Genomic DNA, 21,304 nt, shown 5'->3' on the forward strand with positions numbered 1-21,304 from the left:
TTTGGAAACAATTATTATACAGGTGATGCAATAAAAATTGTATAATAACATATATTTATTACCTTTTTCAATTTATATTTTACACATTTTCACAGTCACAATTAGATTTCTCAGTTATCTTTGTGTATAATAATGTTTAGAAGGAAAACAAAAGGTAATTCATAATGTTTTTAATCCTGTCCATATTGTGTTATGATCAATTAACTTATTTCTCAGTTGTTTATAGTATAATATAGTTAGCAATTCCAAATGTTAAATGAAAAGTTGTTTTTTTTTACATTTAAGATGATTTATTCTTTATTCATATCAACTTACCTATTTTATTGAAAATATTTTATTTAAAAATAACCTAATTAAACTCAGTCAATCAAAATTTTATCTTGAATAAAAAATAAAATGATCGCTAGGGACACTGGAATGAAAGCTTGACTATTAAATTAAGTTAAAATATAGGTCTGTTTTTTTTACAATGAAAAATATCTAATAAATCCATTAACAGAAGAAAGCATCATATTGTGTTTCACAGTTATTATAAGCAGGGATGTACCCATGCACTGAAAGCATGTTTGGAATTGTTGATTCCTGTGAAATTAGCAGTATTATTTTATGCTTAGTATTATGTATTTTCATGCAATTTCCATAAAGTCACATGTAGGTAACATCACACTTAATGAACATCCCAAGCAGATTAGGACTCTACACAAAGTGAAATGCCGCAATCTAGATTCAGGCAAAAGGAGAAAAAGATCATTTCTGACATTTACTGGATAATAATAATACCAGAAGGAAGTCAACTTGTACTTTATTGATTTCAACAAATCAAATGTTTTGACTATTTTCTATGTTCACAGGAAAATGGGTGCAGATGTTCTCATTGTTAGTATGAAGATTCTCTACGCTGAATGTAACACCACAGTAAGAACAGAAAATGGCAAAATTATGGCTAAATGTGATGAACACAGAGGTTATAAACAGAATCTAGCAGTCTGGGAGAATGTTTCAGATGGACTCTTTTGGCAGAGCTGTGATGAAGGACCTAGAAAAAATCTTATACTGAAATAGTAGTTGATGTTTCTCTGACAAAGTCTAAGATAGTGTTTCCCAATCCAGTCCTTGGGGACCTGCAGACAATCCACATTTTTGCTCCCTCCCAGCTCCCAGTAAGGGAGAAAAACGTGGACCGTCTGTAGGACCTGATTGGAAAACACTGCCCTAAGAACACAGACTAGAAAAATTCAGAATATGGACCATTCCATTGACTTTTTTATGGATGTTGACTTCTTAAGAACTGAACTTTGGTGTCAGCAAAGACAGCAAATACCGTTTAATGCAAGAAAAACAAATGGATTCTTGATCAAATTCAGCCTGAACTGTCATTTGATGCACAAATGACCAAACTGAAGCTATCATATTTTAAGCGAAAAAGAGAGTAATGATTGGACGAGTAGCAGCAGCATGGATAAACTCACACTGAAGGTAGAAGAATCGGAAAGAAGACAAGACATTTTGGAGGACTGCAGTTTATATGGTTACCAGGATTGCACCTATTAATAATAATAATAATAATAACACTTTTTATTCAGAAAATTCCTTTAAGAAATTTATTTTGGTTTTAAAGTGCCTATTTTTGTCATGTGCTCCTACAATAAAGCCAACATGAAGCATAGGGGACATTTTTGTGACAGTTACCATAATTTTAGTAACATTGCATCATAGTTTTGATGGCATATGTATTAACAGAAGAAACAGCATTATATAACAGTAGTGCAATGATCTTACAATCCAGTTAATTTTGCAGGAAAATTTCCTTTAAAGGCAAAATGATTCAAAAGCTCTACAACAGGCAGCCCTTACAGCTCATTGTCTAAACATATAATTTAACATATCACAGTCAACTTTTTAGAAAGACTTCAGTAGTTGGAGGGTAATAGGAAAAGAGGAAAAGATGAGTTCACCTTATCACACATTCACTTCTCATTCAAGTTTTTCAGTTCCACTAATAAACAAATAAACATATATGTTACTGTTAACTAAATGACACAATTTCAGTCAAACTGCAGTCAGCTGATGATTGTGACACGCCATCATCATAATCCACCACAAGGCTTACATTTCTCCATTTGATGACAAGCAAGAAGGTTCTAAAAAATCTGATGGCAGGTGAAATTACATTAAAAGGTAATTCAATGATCATTATGTCTGTACAGTTACTAGTATATTTAAACACAACTGACATAAAAATAGTTATGCAAATTTATGAACAATTGTTTAAATAAATTACATACTGTCAAACACTGTCACAAATTACTAGGGACAGATAAATGACAGTATCACATACTATACATTTGTAAAATTCTGGTCGCAATTTTACATATATGACAAAACAGCAAATTTATTTCTGTAAGACTAACATTCTACTATTATTTGGCATTTCAAGGCATAATTGTTGTGTTTCTTATCAAGGCATAGTGTGATGATTTGTACCCCAATTAAAGAAACATATTTCTGCAACTTTTTTTTTGCAAAAATGTTGAGAAATTCACATGTATTATTTTTATTATTCAGGAAGAATAATGGCTTGTTGCAGATTTTTAAATTAATGGTTGATATAAAGAGACTGATATTTCATTTAAAATTATACTTTAAACAATGGTCCAACTCCTGGTTTATCTGCAGTGATCCAATGGCTTGGCGATAATATATTTGTTAAGTGCACATTTATTACAGAACAATAGGCCAGGTTACATATCTAACACAGAGCTTTGTCAAAAAATGTAATTTAGCTGCTAGCAATTTAAAGCAGGTCTGTTATTCCCATGCAGTTCCAAAGGTGACAGTTTATATACATTTTCACTGCTGTGGTTGCCAAGAACCTTAACTGTCGGTTACATTAACATAACTAAATACTTTAATATCAATATCCATCAGTCTTTAGTAACCACTTGTCCAGTGTTTCTAGGTTGAATGCGTACACTACGCATACAAGGAACTGAGTCTGGAGACAGATTGACAGCTAAATATGCAAGGTGATTGGTTTCAACCACTAATGTATCATTTTGCCAGCGATAGCAAAGTATAAATCAAATATCCAAATAATATTACTAATAAAGCTGAGATGTATGTTTGTGAGTTGCTGCAAGTTTATATGAATAAGGGAAATTTTAAATAATTTAATAGAATATATACACTCACGGCCCACTTTGGCTTCAATTAATTCTCAGATCAAACATCAGAATGGGGGAAAAATATTATTTAATTGACCAAGGCGTGGTTGTTAGTACTAGACAGGTTGTTTGAGTATTTCATGAAAGGCTGATCTCCTGGGTGTTGGCATCAGCAGTTTCCCAAGTCCGCACCCCCCCCCAGAAGGTGACATCCTATGCAGCTGCCTATGTTACGTACAGTAATGGGTTTTTCATACACAACATTCTCTGGAGTTCACACAGAATTGAGCAGAAGTTCTGTGTATGGAAAATGCCTTGTTAATTCAAATAACCACTCATTACAACAGTAGCGAGCAGAACCTCTAGGTCAGGGGTCACCAACATGGTGCCCACGGACCAGTTCTAAAAATAGCACAACTCACCAGTGAGCAGCGTCTAAAATTTAATCTTATCCTCTTGCTATTCTTCTTTAATCACATGTGCATTTATATAGATTTGAAAATGACAATATCTAAATAAAGCATTTAATACATGAAGTTTAGATAAGTTTAGGAGGGTGTTTCAAACTGGTAGCCCTTCGTATGGCTCAGTACCCGTGAAGTAGCTCTCAGTTTCAAAGAGGTTGGTGACCCCTGATCTAAGTAGATGGGCTGCCACATTAGGTTCCACTCCTATCGGCTAAAAATGGGAAAATGACACTATAGTGGGCATAAGCTCAGCAAAATCATATAGTTGATTAGAAGAGTGGAAAAATGTCACAGAATTTAGAATTTGGTGTAATTATGAATCTATGGACCTACCCTGCCTTGTGTCAAAGTCCAGGCTGGTGGTGATGTAGGGAATATTTTCTTAGCACACTTTGGGCCATTGATACCAATTGATCATTGCTTGAATGCTAGAGCCTACCTGAGTACTATTGCTGACCATGTGCATCACAGTTTACTCATCTTATAATGGTTACTTCTAACATGATAATGCACCATGTCAAAAAGCAAAAGTTGTTTGAAGCTAGGTTTATACACATGACAATGAGATCAACATACTTCAATGGCCTCTCCAGTCACCAAATGTGAATCCAATAGAGGGCCTTTGAGTTGTGGTGGAATGAGAGATTCGCAGCAGAAATGTGCAGCAGACAAATATGTAGCAATCTTGCGATATCAACATGGACCAGAATATCTAAGGAATGTTTCCAACATCTGGTTGAGTCCAAGCCACAAAAAATCAGGTCTTTCTGACAGCAAAGGGTGGTTCTTCTCAATATTAAATTGTTGTTTTAATAAAGTACCCCGTGAGTGTAAATGCTGTATGTCAGGATCGGTCCCTGCCTTGTCCAATTCTGCCTGTCGTTTCCCCATTTGGCCAGCAGGTGTCACTGACCATCCAGTTCTCTCCTTGCTGTCTCCTTAGGTTCAGCAAAGTTCTTTGTTCCTATTGTTTTTCCTTGTTCCCTGGGCCGCCGCGTGGCTGAATGGGCTGTGCAAGCGGCTAAGTAATTGTGGTTCCCTTTTGTCATGGGCCAATTATGTTGGACATTTTGTTGCCATTTGTTGCATTTGTTGTCGTGTTTATTTATTCAGAATCAGTCCTTACTTTTAGTGTCTTTGTTCCAGGTTTACCCTGCTTGTGTCCAGTTATGTAGTTACGTCTAATGTTCCTTTTCTCTCCTGTGTAGTTTCTAGGTCCTAGTATTTTGGTTGGTTGTTAATGACCCACACCTGTTCCTCATCTATCCTCATTAGCAGTATATATATATATATATATATATATATATGTACCTGCCCGATGCTGGTTCCTCTGTCATTCATTATAGGTGTTGGATTGTGTTTACCTGTGTTTCTTGTAGTTCCTTGTAACTCCCCTTTCTTAGTTTGTTGGATGGCCGTGTGCTCTTTTGCCGTTTAGTTCTGCTGTAGTTAGTTGCCATGTTGTTTATCTTCCTTTGTTTAGACCACTTGTGGTCCTATTTTGTTTCATGTTCATTTACTTAAGTCTTTAATAAAGTTCCTGTGTCTAAGCCGCAAAGGAGAACATCATCCCCTCATGCCACGCTTTGACATATATACCGATTAATAGCCCATTCTTGATTCATAGACTTACCAAAAAAATCAAGTCATTTCCTTTTCTACCTTATCTACAGTAAAAACATAAAAATCAGCTACACACATTATCAGTAATTCAATAGGGCTGAGTTGATTAGTAATACTCATTATCTGATAACTCCAAGTGTGTGAAAACAAATGGCTGAGGTGAAATGCAGACTGACCATTCGGAAGTTCGGGAATTTTCCCTGTGGGCCGGTTTTGTGAGGGTCGGTCTATCTTTCCCAATCATGGTACTAAACAGCCTATATATAACCATATATTATAGAGCCAACCAGTTGATCACGACTAACAAAATACTCTTCAACAAAATATACCATGGAGGACCCCCCCGGTCAGCAGCAAATTCCCAAACTGTTTTTGTTGTCAGTCTGCCCCTGGCTGAGGTTGAGTCGGTGGGCACCAGAGTGAATGTAGCAGCTTAAACTTTTAGGAAAAAAACTGTAACAGCATATGCATTGCACTCCATTTTGTGAAGTATATTATTTTTAACATGTTTGGCTGGTTAGGCCTGTTTGGTGATGTTTAACCTTCTCTCTACGCAAATACTTAAATTAAGTCGGTTAAGTTTGATTTTTCAAAAATGAGCATTTACAATGAAATATTAAACTGAAATATTGTGTATCCAATACCTTCTTGGCATGCTAAAATGCATTGGTTAAATATTTAAAGCAGCATCAAGTTTTCATATAGTTCATATAGGAACTGGCTGTTTTTTTTTAATTCATCAGTAAAGTAGTTTTATTTTGCATGTTGTAGCAGCATATTCATTTGCATTGTTTTTTACCCTCCCTTGCATCAGTGGGAAAGAAATGATTACAGGCACCTGTGTTTAATGTCAAGCAAAGATGACCTTACTTGGCTAGAGAAGGATTCAGCAGTAGCTTGTTATTGCCATACCTCCTTTTCTTTCTTTTGCTTAAAATTAATTACTTTCTAGTCTTGAAAAAGATTATATGCATATAATTAATCCCGGTATGCACTTCAAACTTCAAGTTGTTAATCGCTTATTATTAAAGCTTAATTCTAGTAAATTTGACATGCACAATAGCGACAGTTATGTGTTTGCTTAGACATCCTATATTTTGTTCTATGGCTATCCTTTTTCCAGTGCATGTTAATGTACATTAAAAAACGTTTTTTTAACATAATAATTAACTGATTAATTGATGATATGTATGCCTTATGAGGTTCAGACGAGCGTCATCAAAATAGATTTGATGACAATAAACTCACATGTTAGATCCTTCTAAAATATATAAAGTGTATTTTCTAGCCATAAATATCCTTTATTGCTTTAGAGATTATTACACTTTCTATTTAATTTTCCCTAGCATTAATTTTATGGCATATTTTAATAACCAACAGTTAAATCTTAATGTAAATATTTATGTGAAATATTTTCTTAAAAAAATACTATGGAATAGTATGTAAACATGTATTCGATTCTAAGTTTTAAAGGAATAAATAATCATTGAACAAAAGAGTATAACTACAGTATAAGTATAACTTCAGGTTAGTATAACTTCAGGTTAGTATAACTTCAGGTTGCACAGCAGCATATTGTACCACCATGACAAAAAAAATGAAAGCCCAGCTTTTTTATGTCTTTGTCATGGGGGCAGTGATACACGTAAAGTTTTGAACTATTTCATGTTATTTCAGTTGATGGCTGTTATACTTAATCAATTCAAAACAGGACCTAGGAAACAGTCTTTTGTATTATTATAATCTACCAATCTAACAATAATAAATCAAATTTCCTACATATTTAAATCATAAAAGCGTTCCAATGCATTTCATATGTTAGAATTGTTTTTCATAAAATGCATTTAAGTGTCGGGGGGGGGGGGGATATAACCTGAATGTCATTTATCTGCTTTAGAAACTTAAATTGAAAAGTTCTCTCTCTTATGCAATGACCTATGAGAAAGTCCTGAATAAATGTTTGCGAAGTTAAAGCCATGTATTAGTTGTACGGATTTGTTAAATCTAATACTTGGGGAAATAGCCCATAAAAAAAGTGAATATATGCTATTTTGCCACATATATTTGCATATATAGATGTTCATGTCACAGTCATATAAACAAATGTAACACATTTCATGCCTTCTTTGGTGTTTTGGATCCAGCTTTTGATCCTGAGAGGCCATTTTCTGTGTTATCAATCCCTGAGGAACTCACGAGGCACTCTTTGCTGTGAACAAAAAATAAACAAAGATTGTAGGATAAATGGGAGGCTTACATTTACTCAGGACTTACAGCAGTGGAAACCCCAGATTCTCATTTAAATAAGTAATGACTGCTACCCTCCCAAACAGAAACAAGCTACGTTTCTCAAAAAGCTGTCCCTGTAGCATAAATTCCGTACACACCCTCCTTTAACACATCACCCTTTTGTTCCACCCCGTACTTCCACTCTCTGTCACTTACTTCTTCTCTTCAATCTTGGCGAGGACATAGAGAGTGAAGTTCTTCAACAACATGAAAGCCATTAACAAGCCAATAGAGCCTCCCACTGCCGCCGCAATAATGAGGGTCAGAGTGTTGTCGACCACCCTCACTGGTGAAATGCGACAAGGTCGGTAGAGAACGTGAGGAAGGGGAAAAATATTGGAAAAGTAATGAGTTATGAGTTAACCGTCAAAAGAAAAACAACTATTAGTCATTTACTAATGTCTTCTCTTAAGATGTAACTGTTCATACTGTGTTTAATTGTGGGAGAAGCTCGCAACAGATACCTTGATACTGTACATATTTAATCCTCCTATTCCAAAATAAATGTAGGACTTTCTAAGACTGTGTAGATTCATTGGGTAAAATGAGACTGTTCTTGAAGTTTTGGGTAGGCTACCACTCCATAACCCTTTCTGAGCTCATCGAGATGGCAGAATCGGTTTAAAAGGGGGGTAGGTTCTATTACAGGAAGGGGACTAATGGGTTTGTTTTTGTGTGACTGTCTTTCATCGCCAGATATAGTATAAATTACTGCGTTGGGTGTTTTGTTTTGCCAGTGAACAAACGTTTCTTTCACTTCATCCTGCGTTTTCACTTCTCCTCCTCCATGCTCAGTCATTTCTGGAGGTACCAGTTCTCATCCCAGCTTCAGCCCTTTCACCCCCTGCTGCAAGCCTAACCCTGTCTGTACCACCATACCCCCTGTGATGTGACTGTTCACTCTCTTATAGGGCCATCTAGGAACACATGAACTGTGCCATATTTCTGAACCACCTAGTAGTGCAAGCTGCTCCTCATATGTAATGTCGATAACAGCAGCACCTGCCAAAAACTGTTAGTACTTCTTACCAGGCAAGTACAAGCCTTTGCATTCTAGGCACCACAAATATAAACCACCTACTGGGCCTTGCTCCTGGTGCATAATGCTAAAACACTGGATATGTGAAGACTGGCCAAGGGGATAACTTTAGGTTGAATACTGGGGGTTGAGGTATCCACATATTTAAGAGGGTCCGTGGGGTTGTATTGGCTGGTTTTGATTATTTGGGGGGTTACAACCCCCCACCCCCCATAATTAATGCCCATGACACTGGCTATTTTAGCTATCTAGATTTTCTGTTCATCTTGATGACCTTTGATCCTTACATTTGAAGGTATTCTGTTCAAAATTTTAAAGCCTTAAAATGGCAAATATTTTGTATTAATAAGGACAAATTGGAAAATAAATAATATGGCCTCCCCCAACCAATACTTTGTATCCAAACATTAATCACTAGTTTAGTGGCTAAATTATGTTAGTGAAATGTATAATAGTGTATAATAGTAAAGATTTTCTCCTTTGAGGTATTATTATTATTCTTTTTAAAAAATATGTTTTTTTTAGGAATATTAAGCTCCTCACACTTGTCCACGACGATAAGGGTGAAGATTGCACTGTGATTTCTTCCCTTCTCCTTGGGGTTGCGGCCATAGCAGGTATACTGCCCTTCATCGTCAAAGGTTATATTCCACAGCAGGATGGAGACGTTGCTGGTTTTGCTAGTGCCCACGAATTCCACCCTTTCCCGGAAGATGTTCACGTGTGGCTCCATGTTCTCATTAGGGATCACCGCCTCGCACACCTGAGGAGGTGGGCAAATGTTACTGAAGCAACAGGGGACTGTTAACAATAATGCTAACCCTGGGTGTTTATAAAGGAACCCACTCAATGGGGATATTGCACTTGGTTATATAATTAATTTGCCTAATGGCTAATAGGTGTGTGTGTGTGTGTGTGTGTGTGTGCGCGCGCCTATGTATGTGCACGAAGAGGGGCACAATTATTTTCTGATTCAGTTGGCATCTATTCTCCCAGGCCAGTGTTGTTTCTGAATTTGTTCTCACAGCTTATCGCCTCCACAGTTTTCACCGGGCCTAATAAATATGTCTCTTAAAACTACACTGTTAAGAATAAAAATCTGGGCTGGGTTTCCCGATAACGGTGCCGTTTAGCGTCTTATGATGACTCTACGAAGAATCTTACGAAAGGTATTTGTTTTCCTATGTATGTTTCCTGACCAACTCTTAAGACATTGAGCATCTTAAGAGTAACTTTAATAGGCGCCAGAAAAGCTGAGTGGTTGACATGGGGCAGCGTGTGGCTCAGTGGGCTAAACCTGCGTCCCTGTAATCAGAAGGTTGCCAGTTCAAACCCAGCCTCAGCACATCTGCTTGCTCCTTGAGCAAAGCCCTTAACCCCCAGCTCCCTGGGCGCTGCTACGGGTGGCTGCCCTTCGCAGACAACTTACTCTACAAAGAGCAAATTGAGGGAGTTGTAAAGACAATTTCTCCACAGGGATGAATAAAGTATCAATTATTATTGATGGCTCAAGAATTGATTATTCCCTCTATGCAACAACTGCTTGGCTGCTGCATGAGAGACAGTGGCATTTTTTATAAATATAACACTGCAGAAATCATTAATCAGAACTGGGGAGAGCCGAAAAATAAAATACAAAATTAACAAATTGAATCGCTTGACCGTAAATATGATTTTCGGGGATTGGGTGCACGAACCCACCTTCCTAGATTGTAGTATCACCAAGCTGTTTTTATTTGTTCTATAAAACACCTACATGCACCAATATGTGTACATGTCATTCATATTTGGACGAGCAATGGCACAATAGCTGAAATAAAAGTTACGTTACTGTCTTAATATAAGAGAATGTTCTATATGCTTCAGTGCTGACTACTAAGGACTATTCCAGGGTGCTTTTTGGAGGAAAATGTATCAGAGAAATATGTAAATAAACCAGCAGTGTCGACTCTAATCAACTTCATGACCTAATGTTTTAATACTGTGACTTTGGCACATTTAGAAAGGTGTGTGCATTCCAGGGGCATCGGAAATAGGTGGAATGTATCCACCACGGACAGCAGAGCACCCCCCCATCCCTCCCCCCGCTTCCTTCCCAATTAATAAATAAATACATAATCAACACCGTGTTTCTTATCTTTCATTACGAATCTTCAATGAGCAGTACGAGCTGACAACAGCAATAAGAGACAGCTAAGAGAGGCTCAGACGAATTTTACGAAAGAATATCTTACGGAAGATCTACTTACTAAGGACGTTTCAGGAAATGCGTCGAAGCATTAAGAAACAACTTAAGGTAGAACTTATGAATGACGCAACATTAAGAAGGTTTCAGGAAACCCAGCCCTGAACATTTTCTTTGTTTCCATTGCATTTTGATTTACTGGGAAGGTCTATTATTGTACTTGCAAACCAATACTAAGAATGAATTAGCCAGGTAGACATTCGAGTAGTAATCTATACCAGGTGGTAGAGTGGTAGAGGGGTTATCAGTGTTGCCTTTCCTGTCTGGGACAGTTTCTGTCCCAGCTCTTTGTGTGGAGTATGTTGTGAGGTTTCTTCCTGGTTTCCCCCCAAAGTCCAAAAGCAAGCTAAGGTGAATTGTAGCTCCTGTGCGCACGTGGGTGTGGGGTAGTATCCCATCCTGACTTATTCCCTGTCTTGTACCTGTAACTTCTGTGGTAGGCTCTGTGATCCTGTGGACATTGAAAGTGGGTGGATAGATAGATAGATAGATAGATAGATAGATAATTTCTTCTCGGCTAGATATGCCATGGCAAACTGTAAGTGGTATTATTGCAAAGTGGAAGCATTTAAATGAGTAAAAGTTGATGATACTCCATTTACTCAATAGCTGCAGAGTTCCAAACTTCCTCTGGCGTCAAACCCAGCACAAAAAGTGTGGGCCAGCTGCTTTATCCAATGGGCTTCCACAGGCACAGCAGCTGCACGCAAGCCTCACGTCACCAAACGCACTGCCAAGCATCAGATGCAGTGATGTAAAGCACACCACCACTGGACTCTAGAGCAGTGGAAACATGTTCTGTGGCAGTAGGTGGTTCTCTATCTGGCAGTCGGGTGGACAGGTCTGGGTTTGGCAAAAGCCAGTAAAACATATTACCTGCCTGATTGCATTGTGCCAACTGTAAAGTTTGGAGTAGTAGGGGTAATGGTAGGGGTTGTTTCTCAGGGGCTGGCCAAGGCCCCTTAGATCCAGTGAAGGGAACTCTTAATGCTTCAGCATGCCAAGACATTTTGGACAATTCTATGGTTCCAACTTTAGGGGAAACGTTTGGGGAAGACCCTTTTTGTTCCTGCATGACTGTACCCTAGCGCACAAAACAAGGTCCATTAAGACATGATTCGGCATCGAACACCTTTGGGATGAACTACAACGGAGATTGTGAGCCAGGCCATCACGTGCAACATCAGTTCCTGACCTCACAAATGCTCTTCTGGATAAATGGGCAAAAATTCCCACAGACACATTCCAGAATCTTGTGGAAAGCCTTCCCAGAAGAGTGTCAGCTGTTACAGCTGCAAAGGGGGGGACTGACTTCATATTGATGCCTATGGATTTAGAATGGGACGTCATAAAAGTTGCTGTAGGTGTAATGGCCAGGTGTTCCAGATCGTGATATATACAAACTGCAAACAAAAAGTATACCTGACAAACTGAGTTTTAGTACAATCAAACTATGCAAGAATGAATGCACATGGTGGCTTTGATCATACCTCACCTTCTCCATGGTGCCATTGTCATCATACTGCCAGTTGAAGTAGAGGTTTTTAATGCCAATGCAGCTGGCATAGGTACAGGGCAGTAACACAGTGCTGCCGTTCACGGCCTCGATGAAGGGGATTTTGCCCACGGACATTTCCAGGGCTGTGGCTTGCCATATCCCTGAAGCAAGGAAAAAAGAGAAAAGGCAGTGAGCAGTGAAAAATTAAACTACTTAACCAGAGTCCAAACTAAACATACTGTATAACCATATAAAGCGTTGACATTGCTGTAATTCAGCAACCAAAATATAAGAACACTGGAAAAGTGGTATTCAAAAAAAAAATAAATTCCCATTTTATGAATGATTATTGACTGCAGCAAAATTAAATGAAACATTATTTGTCTGGTAATTACACTTATAAATGACTTGGTAACGCTAAATTTGAGGCACAGATAATGTAGTAGTACATTCGTCATTAATCAGTCATAATCATAACTTGAACTTTGCAGTTGAACTTTGCAGTTACTGTATTTGTTCAGGATTTGTACTTGAGTCTCAGCAGTTACTGACTTACTTCTTCCCCCTAAAGGAAAGTGTTACCAATTATTTTTGTGTAAATAAGTTTCATTTCACAATATTCAGTTCACTAACAAATGACTGCAAGTTCTGAGAGGCTGCAAAGAACTAACCACAGGGTCAGCTCCTTTTTTGGCCTCATGATCTGCTGAATCTGCCAGCTGTATATCTCTGCGAACCTGCTGACAGTATTCCCATCATGATCAATAAGGAAGAACTTGTGATCAGGGATATGTTTTCATTGGGGGCCGTGTTTTGCTTGCAGATGTGAAATTTAATGCTGATTGTACTTCCATCATAAAGTCACCATTCTCTCGGGTCTCACATAGCTGGTACAGAAGACTGCACCAGCGTATGCTTCAACTCAGGGCTGTGAGGGATGGACAAGCAAAATTACAAATTACTATTAATCCAACAAGCTGCAGCTGCCAAAATGGCCAGTCAAAGCATCAGTGAGCACTGGTACCAGAGCCACAGCAGAGAGCAAACAGAGAGTCACGATATAAATTTAGACGTAGTTTGTGTATTGAGTACCAGCTTATATATCATCCGAATGTAGCGCATCGTGCCAGACTTATTTTAAGATCTGTTAGACCACATTACTTAGAACACAGTTTTATTGTAATAAAGCTGTCAATTCACGGGCAAAATGACATAATTTAAGAATTTCTTAGAATAAGGTGATCAGTGGTCATTGTTGACACACCACAGCACACAGTGCACAACAACGAAATGTGTCCTCTGCATTTAACCCATATGTGACTTTCGTGACATAGCAGGGGGCAGCTAATTCAGCGCCCGGGGGGCAGTGCTTGGGGGCGGTACCTTGCTCCGGTTACCTCAGTGGTTCCTTAACCATCAAGCCACCACTGCCCTTATTACCTATTGTTATTTAAAGGCAACTAGTATTATCACACTGACACCGTTTAATTTTCAGTTTTTGTAAATTAGAATTTGTAGTCTATACATAAACTAGTAAAATGAAATCATCAAAACAATATTGAAAAAGTTATCAAACAATATTATCAAACATTCTCTATTTTCTCAGCTCATACATATTATATTCGCAGAACATTCAGAACTGCCTATGACTTGTAATAAGTGAATGATTAGGTACCATAGTTTAAATTGGTGAAGATTAAAATTAGCGAAATGTGATCCAAGTTGATTATGTAAAAATCAAATAAAATTAGAATTGAATTGGTTAATGACATGGGAAAGACAGCACAGACTGGAAAGGGAAACATCACCTTTTAAAGATGGAACCTATGGGGAAATGATAGATTACCAGCTAGCCATGTTACAGCTATTTCCTTATGACATGTAACATTAGGAAGATCAGTTGTGAAATCACTCCAGATTCAAAATGCACAACATGTTACACCTCTTCTTGTCTACCTCCATTGGCTCCCTGTAAGTGCTTGCATCAAGTTCAAGTCCTTGTGTGCATTGCGTTAACAATGTGAGGGTTTAATAGGGTAACCAGATAATCCATGTCAGGCTGGACACTTTGAGCTACTTCAGGTTTTACAAACTGCTTGGAAACTGAATGGCTCCTGTTCTTGGCTAATAACTTCAGTTTTTCTCGCGCTTTGATTGGTTTGCTTCTTTGGTTGAAAGACTTATCCAGCTGTTTCACATTAACATTAGTGATGCACGCATGATTGTAGGAGACTAACCAATGAGCAGACAGGAAGAACTCTGTGCTTAAATCATGATCTTTTTAATTGAAATGGTAGTTTGCAAATCCTGTCCTAGTTCATTGGGTGCTCCCCGACATGGATTATCTGGTCACCCTAGATTTTAAAATGTCTGCCCCCCCCCAACAGATACAGATCAAATTGATCGATCATTAGTGATTCAGTTGTATTAATAATTGATTAATGATATAAAATGAATAGCTTTTAATGCCAACATACCCAGATGCCCAGTCCATGGCACCCTGGTAACACCAGAGAGTGCTGTAACATGAATGGAATGGTAATCTATAATCATAATAGTCATAATAATCATAATAAAATAAAACCAAAACATTCTATTAGCATCTCATAGAGAAGCTGATGTTACGTGGAGCCTGCTGGATTTTCGGTTTAGCAAGATAATTTGTCAGATTTAGCCCGGGCTAAATGTATGTGAACAAAGATAAAGTCCATTTAAGCCGAGGTACCTTTAATATGACGTTATCTAGCTAATTAACAAATCTCACTTTGTGATACAGACCCCAGGCTTATTTCTTTCTAAAACATTTCCAGATGGAGGCATACATAGGATAAAACATATATAAGTAAGATTTATGCATAAGATTTATTTTATTCTACTTAGGGCTTATACCTTAAAATCTTGCGATCTTTCATGTTGTAAAGTGCACTTTCCGCGGTTGTCAGGCTTCTGTTTTCAGTCATTTCCCAAGTAGGTTTAAGATTTTACATCAATCACACCGTCAGGAATAAATGTTTTTATTGGCCGGTCGAGTATATCTACATGTGGTATACTCCATTAATCACCAAGGTATGCGATTAAAAAAATATCGTTTAACATCCCTACTTATCACACAGTACCCTATCCTTTTTAATGCCATCGGTTCATCAAGTTTTTTGAAAGCACTGAGCTTGCAAGTAGTATTTTTGTTGGAAATCTGTACATTGCAAGTTTAAGTTTAAATATCAAACAAATTAAAATGTGAGTCATTCTCATATTCTCGAGAATTTTGGAGACCAAAATCTTTTGGGGAAATATAATGTTTGTTTTTAATGTAGGGCAGTAGACAGCAAAAAATCTGTAACACAAAATTACTAAAACTACTACTTAATCATAAAATTTTATTCCATGTAACCCACAATAAACCGCCAATTTGTATAATAATATGTATATATCTGCTCAATATTTTGTTAGTTTTGTCTTTTTTTCTCATTTGTATCTCGTCCTGGATTTTATCAAATTTATAATGTAATGTACTTACATTACAAAAATAAACGGCAGCAAAACTTAACTGATTTACCCCAGAGGCAAAATTGACAGCTTAGACAATGAAGATGTATAATTTCAGTCTGTGTAAAAATTAGAGAATTCATGCCAATGACCCTTATACTCCACTTGGTGTTAATTGTACACGACCAATTGTACACGCTTTTTCCCACCACAAATTTTTGCCACTTTTCCATTTTTTTTCTTGTTAAGCATTATTACAACTATAAACTAAAATTTAAGCCAAATAAAACAGGTTTCCTTTATAACATGGAAAGAGCATGTAACAGTGCGTGTCTGACATCCTGTTAACTGGTTGTGGTGATGGCAAGTCAAATTCTAGGCCGTCCTTTAAATGCATTAGTTTGGATTAGAGCAGTATTTAATGTCCTTTGTAGAAATAATGCCTTGAATTTTTTCCTCTCTTGTAACTGCTAGAGGGGGTTGATTTGATGAGTAAAAGATGACATTTTCTTGCTAATAAAGGAACTCAAATGGTGAATATACTGTAAATGTATATTCACCATTTGTTAGCAAAAAATATTGTGTATTTTCAGTAATTGTTAAGTGAGTAACATGCAAATGTAGAAAATCTCAGTGTGTGCAAAAACTTTTGACTGGTAGTGTACATTAATTTGGAATTCAATGTATTAATATTTTTGATTATAATTTTAATTCTTGACAGATATCTGTGTGATGAATTAGTTGATTTTTTAATAAATTCACAGCTGAATCAGCATGACGAATTTTACAATGATTTACAAGAGGGTGGAGAACACAGAGCGGAGCAGGGCAGGGCAGTGATGGACATGAGAGAATAAACAGATAAACCGACAAAGCAAAATATGTAGACCGTGGCAAGCAATGCAGTAAGAAAGGAATACAAGTATTACATGGTGACCTCATAGCTGTTCAAATCAGCATGGAATGTAGCATGACAATTGATGATACAAAATACAGAATATCCCAATAGGTATGATGAAGACAGAGCAAACCAGACACACAATGCTAGCAGGGCACCGAGAGCACAGATTGAAAGTAATAATAATAATAACACAGGAAGCTAAGTGCACAAGGCAGGGGTACAGCTTGACTAGAATGTCAGTCCACATGACATCTTGACATTAATATACTGTGATGCATGTGATTTATACAGGGTATAAATATAGCATGACAATAGACACGTGACTGTACAGTAGCATGTTCAATATTAAGATAAAGTGCAATTTTACATCTCATGTGGGAAAGTCTCTGCAGCTAGTGTGGGCTATAGAAAGGTATCACCCAGTCTTTCCTCCATGCATAGTTTGGACTCTAGAAGCAAACTGGAGTTTCTCAAGGTGACAAACCTCAGAGCTGTTAGTGGAAACTGAAGGTGAGACAACCTGAAGAAGGAGGCATTCAAGGAAGTGTTTGCATGGAATTCTCCTGACAGGACCACTGACACGCAGCGACATGCCAGAAGGGCTGCAGCAGAAGCACAAGCTGGTGCATGGAAAGAGTTTGTAGATGACATTGGGGTGACCCAAAGATGTTTTGGAAGACCGTTAGATGCCTCATTGGGGGGAGGCAGGACCTTGATCAAGCTGTGTTCAGCAGGAGAGGAGAAGTGCAACTCAAGAATATTGGCGTGCAGAAGAAAGGACACTTTGAAGAACTCATGGTGCCCTCTCACCAGGTTACAGTGTTGGAAACTTCTGGTGGATCTGAATCACTGCAGCTGAAATCACTCTGGCAGTCGTAGGACTCCAGAGGGGAAAAGCTGCATGGGTGGATGAATTCCATCCAGAAATGTCAAAAGCACTGGATCTTGTTGGGGTGATGTGGCTGATACAATAGTTCAGTGTGGTATGGAAATTAGGACCGTGTAATATGGGAGTACCTCTGGACTGGAAAACAATGGTGGTTTTTATAACTGGTGTTTCAGTTTGTGGGGCTCATATCTCAGCCTTCTATGGAAAGCCTATGCCAGAATATTGGAGATGACACTGCACCCAATAGTCAATCCTAGGATTCAAATAGAACAATGCAGATTGCAATCTCCCTCACATTTCGGTCTGAAGATTTGTGGGAATATGCTACTTCAGTCTACATGTGCTTTGCAGACTTAGAGAAGGCATATGACTGCGTGCCTCATAATGTACTGTGCAATGTATTTCAGGAACATGGGGTACATGGGGTACTATGACTTCTACTGTGTGCTTTTCAGTCTCTATCTGAATGTAGTAAAAGTTGCGTCTACATAATTGGCACGAAATCGAAATTTAGAGTGGGTTTTGGCAAGGTATGTCTTGTCTCCACTTTTGTTTATGATTTTCATGGACAGGATATCAAGGTAAAGCTAAAATGGTGTACAGTATGGGAAGCTAGAGGTGACATCATTGCTGTTTGCAGATTATGTTGTACTTTTCTCACCAGAACCTCCCGCATATACTTGAGGGATTCAGTGCCAAATGTAAAACAGCTGAGATGAGAACCTGAGTCTACAGTGTTCTCCTGTGCAATAGTGGACTATTCTCTTCCAGTGAGGAGGAGAGTATGCCCTCAGTCAAAGAGTTCAAATACCGTAGGATCTTGTACACAATGATAGTAGGAGGGAATGTGAATTTGACAGGCAGAACGGATTGATGGCTGTGGTTTTGCAGGCAAGTTAATAATGGTGAAGATGTCCCTATCTGCACCCATGCTCATGAACCGTGAGTAATATCCTACTCAACAAGGTCACGTGTACAGGCAGCCGAAAGGAGGTATCTCCAGTGTGATGCTAGGCTACTTCTTTGCGATTGGGTGAGGATTTCGAAAATCCTAAATATCCTCTAAATGGAGCCACTGCGCCTTTGGATCAAGAATAGTCATCTTAGAAGGATGCCAGTCATCTTAGAAGGATGCCAGCTGACTTCCAAATTAGCTGTAACGGCTACATCCCAATGAGCGGAGTTCCTGGTGCAGACCCAGAACATACTGGATGGATTATATCTCACAGCGTCTGTGAAATATTTGCGCAAGAGTTTTTGACCTTTGAAAGGGTGGTCTGGGCTGATCTGCCTGGCATGCTGCCACCGCAACCCTCACGAGGAGAAGCAGTACGAACATGACAAAGGTAACGATACCCGGATCCTACAAGAACACAATCGGTCTGTTGGAGATCCAGTTAAGTTGCAGGGAGGATGGTAATTGCCATAGTCTAAGCAATGGATAAGCGATCCTGAAATGAGGAATGGGATGGCTGGTATGGATGAGTGGAAGATGACGTATTTCCAGGTTTGGTGCGGAGTAATGCGGGGGGAATGCAACAAACAAGGGATGTGGTAGATATGCTGAACAAATTATAAAAATACAAAGCACTGGAGCACAAATATAAGCGACTAAGAATACATATTTTCTCCTCTACAGCTCCAACTCTCCCGATGACTCTCAGCTACCCTTTATCAGATTCTACCTTCCAGTTAAGGCAAACTTATTAAAGGAACATGCAGCCTGGCACTATCCCACAGCACTGTTCTAATGAAAAGGTGAGCAAACGCAACATGAGCAGCAACCCCCGGCGCTTGGGATGTAACATGTGCAGTGTCACGATGCAGTCAATCACTACAGGGAATTTAGGGAAACCAAATAGCCTATAACTGCATGACCGTGTATCGTGGGAGGAAACCCTACACATCACCAGGGGATCAGCTCAACACACACAGAGCAGAGCTCTGAGACCAATTTTATAAGTAATGTCTGTATCTCTGTACTTTAAAACGAGTGAAGTTAAAGGGCATTTAAAATGTCGAAGGGAGTAATTGGAGAAACAGTCTTCCAGCATGCAAGCGGAGCGAGCGTATGTCTATTTTAACGCCGTGTTGAACTTTTTCTCCTTACTCCTCTAGAAGATTGTGGACTGCGGTACCATAGTCTTTATCATCAGTGTTTTCAGAGAACCAGCCACTATATTGCCAAAGCATGTCTATAAAACCGGCCATTATATTTTAAATGTATATACCGATATAAAAGCAGCCATGTCATTGTGTGACAGCGCTGAAAGTTGTTTTCATTAAAGTTTACTGAATATTAGATTGAACACATTGTCAAGATGTACTGAAAAAAATAAATTACAGATCAGGCACAGAAAGTGGGTTAGACGTCTTGCATGAAAAATAGAAATTTACACCAAGCATGAACACACAGAAAAAAACTAAGATGAAACTCAGACAGAACAGTACAATGACTAATGAAAAATGTTTTATCATATATTTGAAAATCCCGACAATGTAAATAAGCATTTTTTAGCACATTCTAAGTACTTTTTATGGAGCTGATTGTAATGGCACATAAATTTGCACACTTCAAAAGGGACAGAGATCAGCACAATTCATGCCTCCCCACTGCAGGCAGCCGGCCAGGTGAACGTGAGACAGAGAGGGGGCAGAAAGAAACGCAGGGATGAGGAAGAGATAACAGGCAGTTTGTAACCTTACCTAAAAGCAAGCCGATAAAAAGACCGCAATGCACTATATCCCTGAAGTGCGTACACCTGTGCAGAACTCCATATATCCAGGACTCCATGTTTGTCTCCCTGGTGCAGTTCCTGCCTGCCTGTCAACACCCTGTACGCTCCTCTGAGAAGGAGTCCGATGGAGATCAGTGGAGGTAAGGGGTGTGGGGAGTGTGTGTGTGAGGGGGTGGGACACAGACCCAAAAAAAAATTAAGAGATGACTTAGTCAATCAGCTGATGTCCGGCAGAGGAACGCTTACCTCCCTCCTTCATTCTGGTGCACAAAGAGTGAGCGTGAAAAAAGAGCAAGAGAGCGAGAGAGAGAGCGAGAGAGAGAGAGAGAGAGAGAGAGAGAGAGAGAGAAAGCTGCAGTCCTTCCCGCATTAGCCGGGGACAAATATAAATGGTCTGTAGTACTTCACAACTTCACTGCCTCTAACAGAAAAGCAAATTCCCTTGTGCACACAAAAGGAGGGAACTTTAGATGAGTCTGAGCAGCAGATAAAGCAGGATGTAGTCCGCAATTTTCTTGATGAGTCACCTAGATTTTAGAATTTTATGAATGACTCAAAAGGGAGGTGAGTCAAGCATGGAGTCCTGGGATAGTATATCTGTCCCAGATTATAATAAGGGGGGGGGGGGGGAGAAGAGCAGGAGACTGAGGCATGTATGAAGAGGGGGGCCTAACTCAGGTATTAACTGGGGTCCTGTCCTTTCAAAGAACGATCCATTTTCACCCGAAAAATGATGCTGCAAAAATTTGCAATCCTTCCTTTTTTGAATTTCATTCTATTTTTTTCAGCCTTAAAAGAATTAATGAAACTATCTGATTGCATTGGGGTGTGTATTTCTGATGTTTATAACATTTCAGGTAGATGTGAGGCTCCCCCGACTGTCCATTTCACTCTCGGTTACTCAGCGTCTGGCCCCTACTCAACTTCACCTCAGTCTTTTTTTGGATCACTGCCTCTCTCTCTCT

At 38.7% G+C, this 21,304-nt stretch overlaps 1 protein-coding gene across 1 annotated transcript; it reads right to left on the reverse strand.

Moving 5' to 3' along the window:
• Window positions 1–1,587: 1,587 nt before the first annotated feature.
• Window positions 1,588–20,782, reverse strand: LOC111855323 (sodium channel regulatory subunit beta-4-like). Its single transcript, XM_023834241.2, has 5 exons — window positions 20,308–20,782; window positions 12,323–12,486; window positions 9,126–9,345; window positions 7,700–7,829; window positions 1,588–7,463 (listed from the first exon to the last, which is right to left on the reverse strand). Exons 1-5 carry the CDS (start codon window positions 20,393–20,395, stop codon window positions 7,370–7,372), a joined length of 696 nt encoding a protein of 231 aa, XP_023690009.1. The 5' UTR covers window positions 20,396–20,782; the 3' UTR covers window positions 1,588–7,369.
• Between the last annotated feature and the right edge of the window lie 522 nt (window positions 20,783–21,304).

Source organism: Paramormyrops kingsleyae, chromosome 18 (genome assembly GCF_048594095.1).
Source record: "Paramormyrops kingsleyae isolate MSU_618 chromosome 18, PKINGS_0.4, whole genome shotgun sequence".
In the NCBI taxonomy this organism is placed as follows: domain Eukaryota; kingdom Metazoa; phylum Chordata; class Actinopteri; order Osteoglossiformes; family Mormyridae; genus Paramormyrops; species Paramormyrops kingsleyae.

What these genes read in the sequence shown, in the direction of transcription:
- LOC111855323 (XM_023834241.2), bottom strand. Translation starts at nt 20,395, where the DNA reads ATGGAGTCCTGGATATATGGAGTTCTGCACAGGTGTACGCACTTCAGG. An exon ending in TTTTATCGGCTTGCTTTTAG is followed by an intron (nt 12,487 to 20,307) that starts GTAAGGTTACAA and finishes TCCTTGCTTCAG; the next exon opens with GGATATGGCAAGCCACAGCC. An exon ending in ACAATGGCACCATGGAGAAG is followed by an intron (nt 9,346 to 12,322) that starts GTGAGGTATGAT and finishes CCACCTCCTCAG; the next exon opens with GTGTGCGAGGCGGTGATCCC.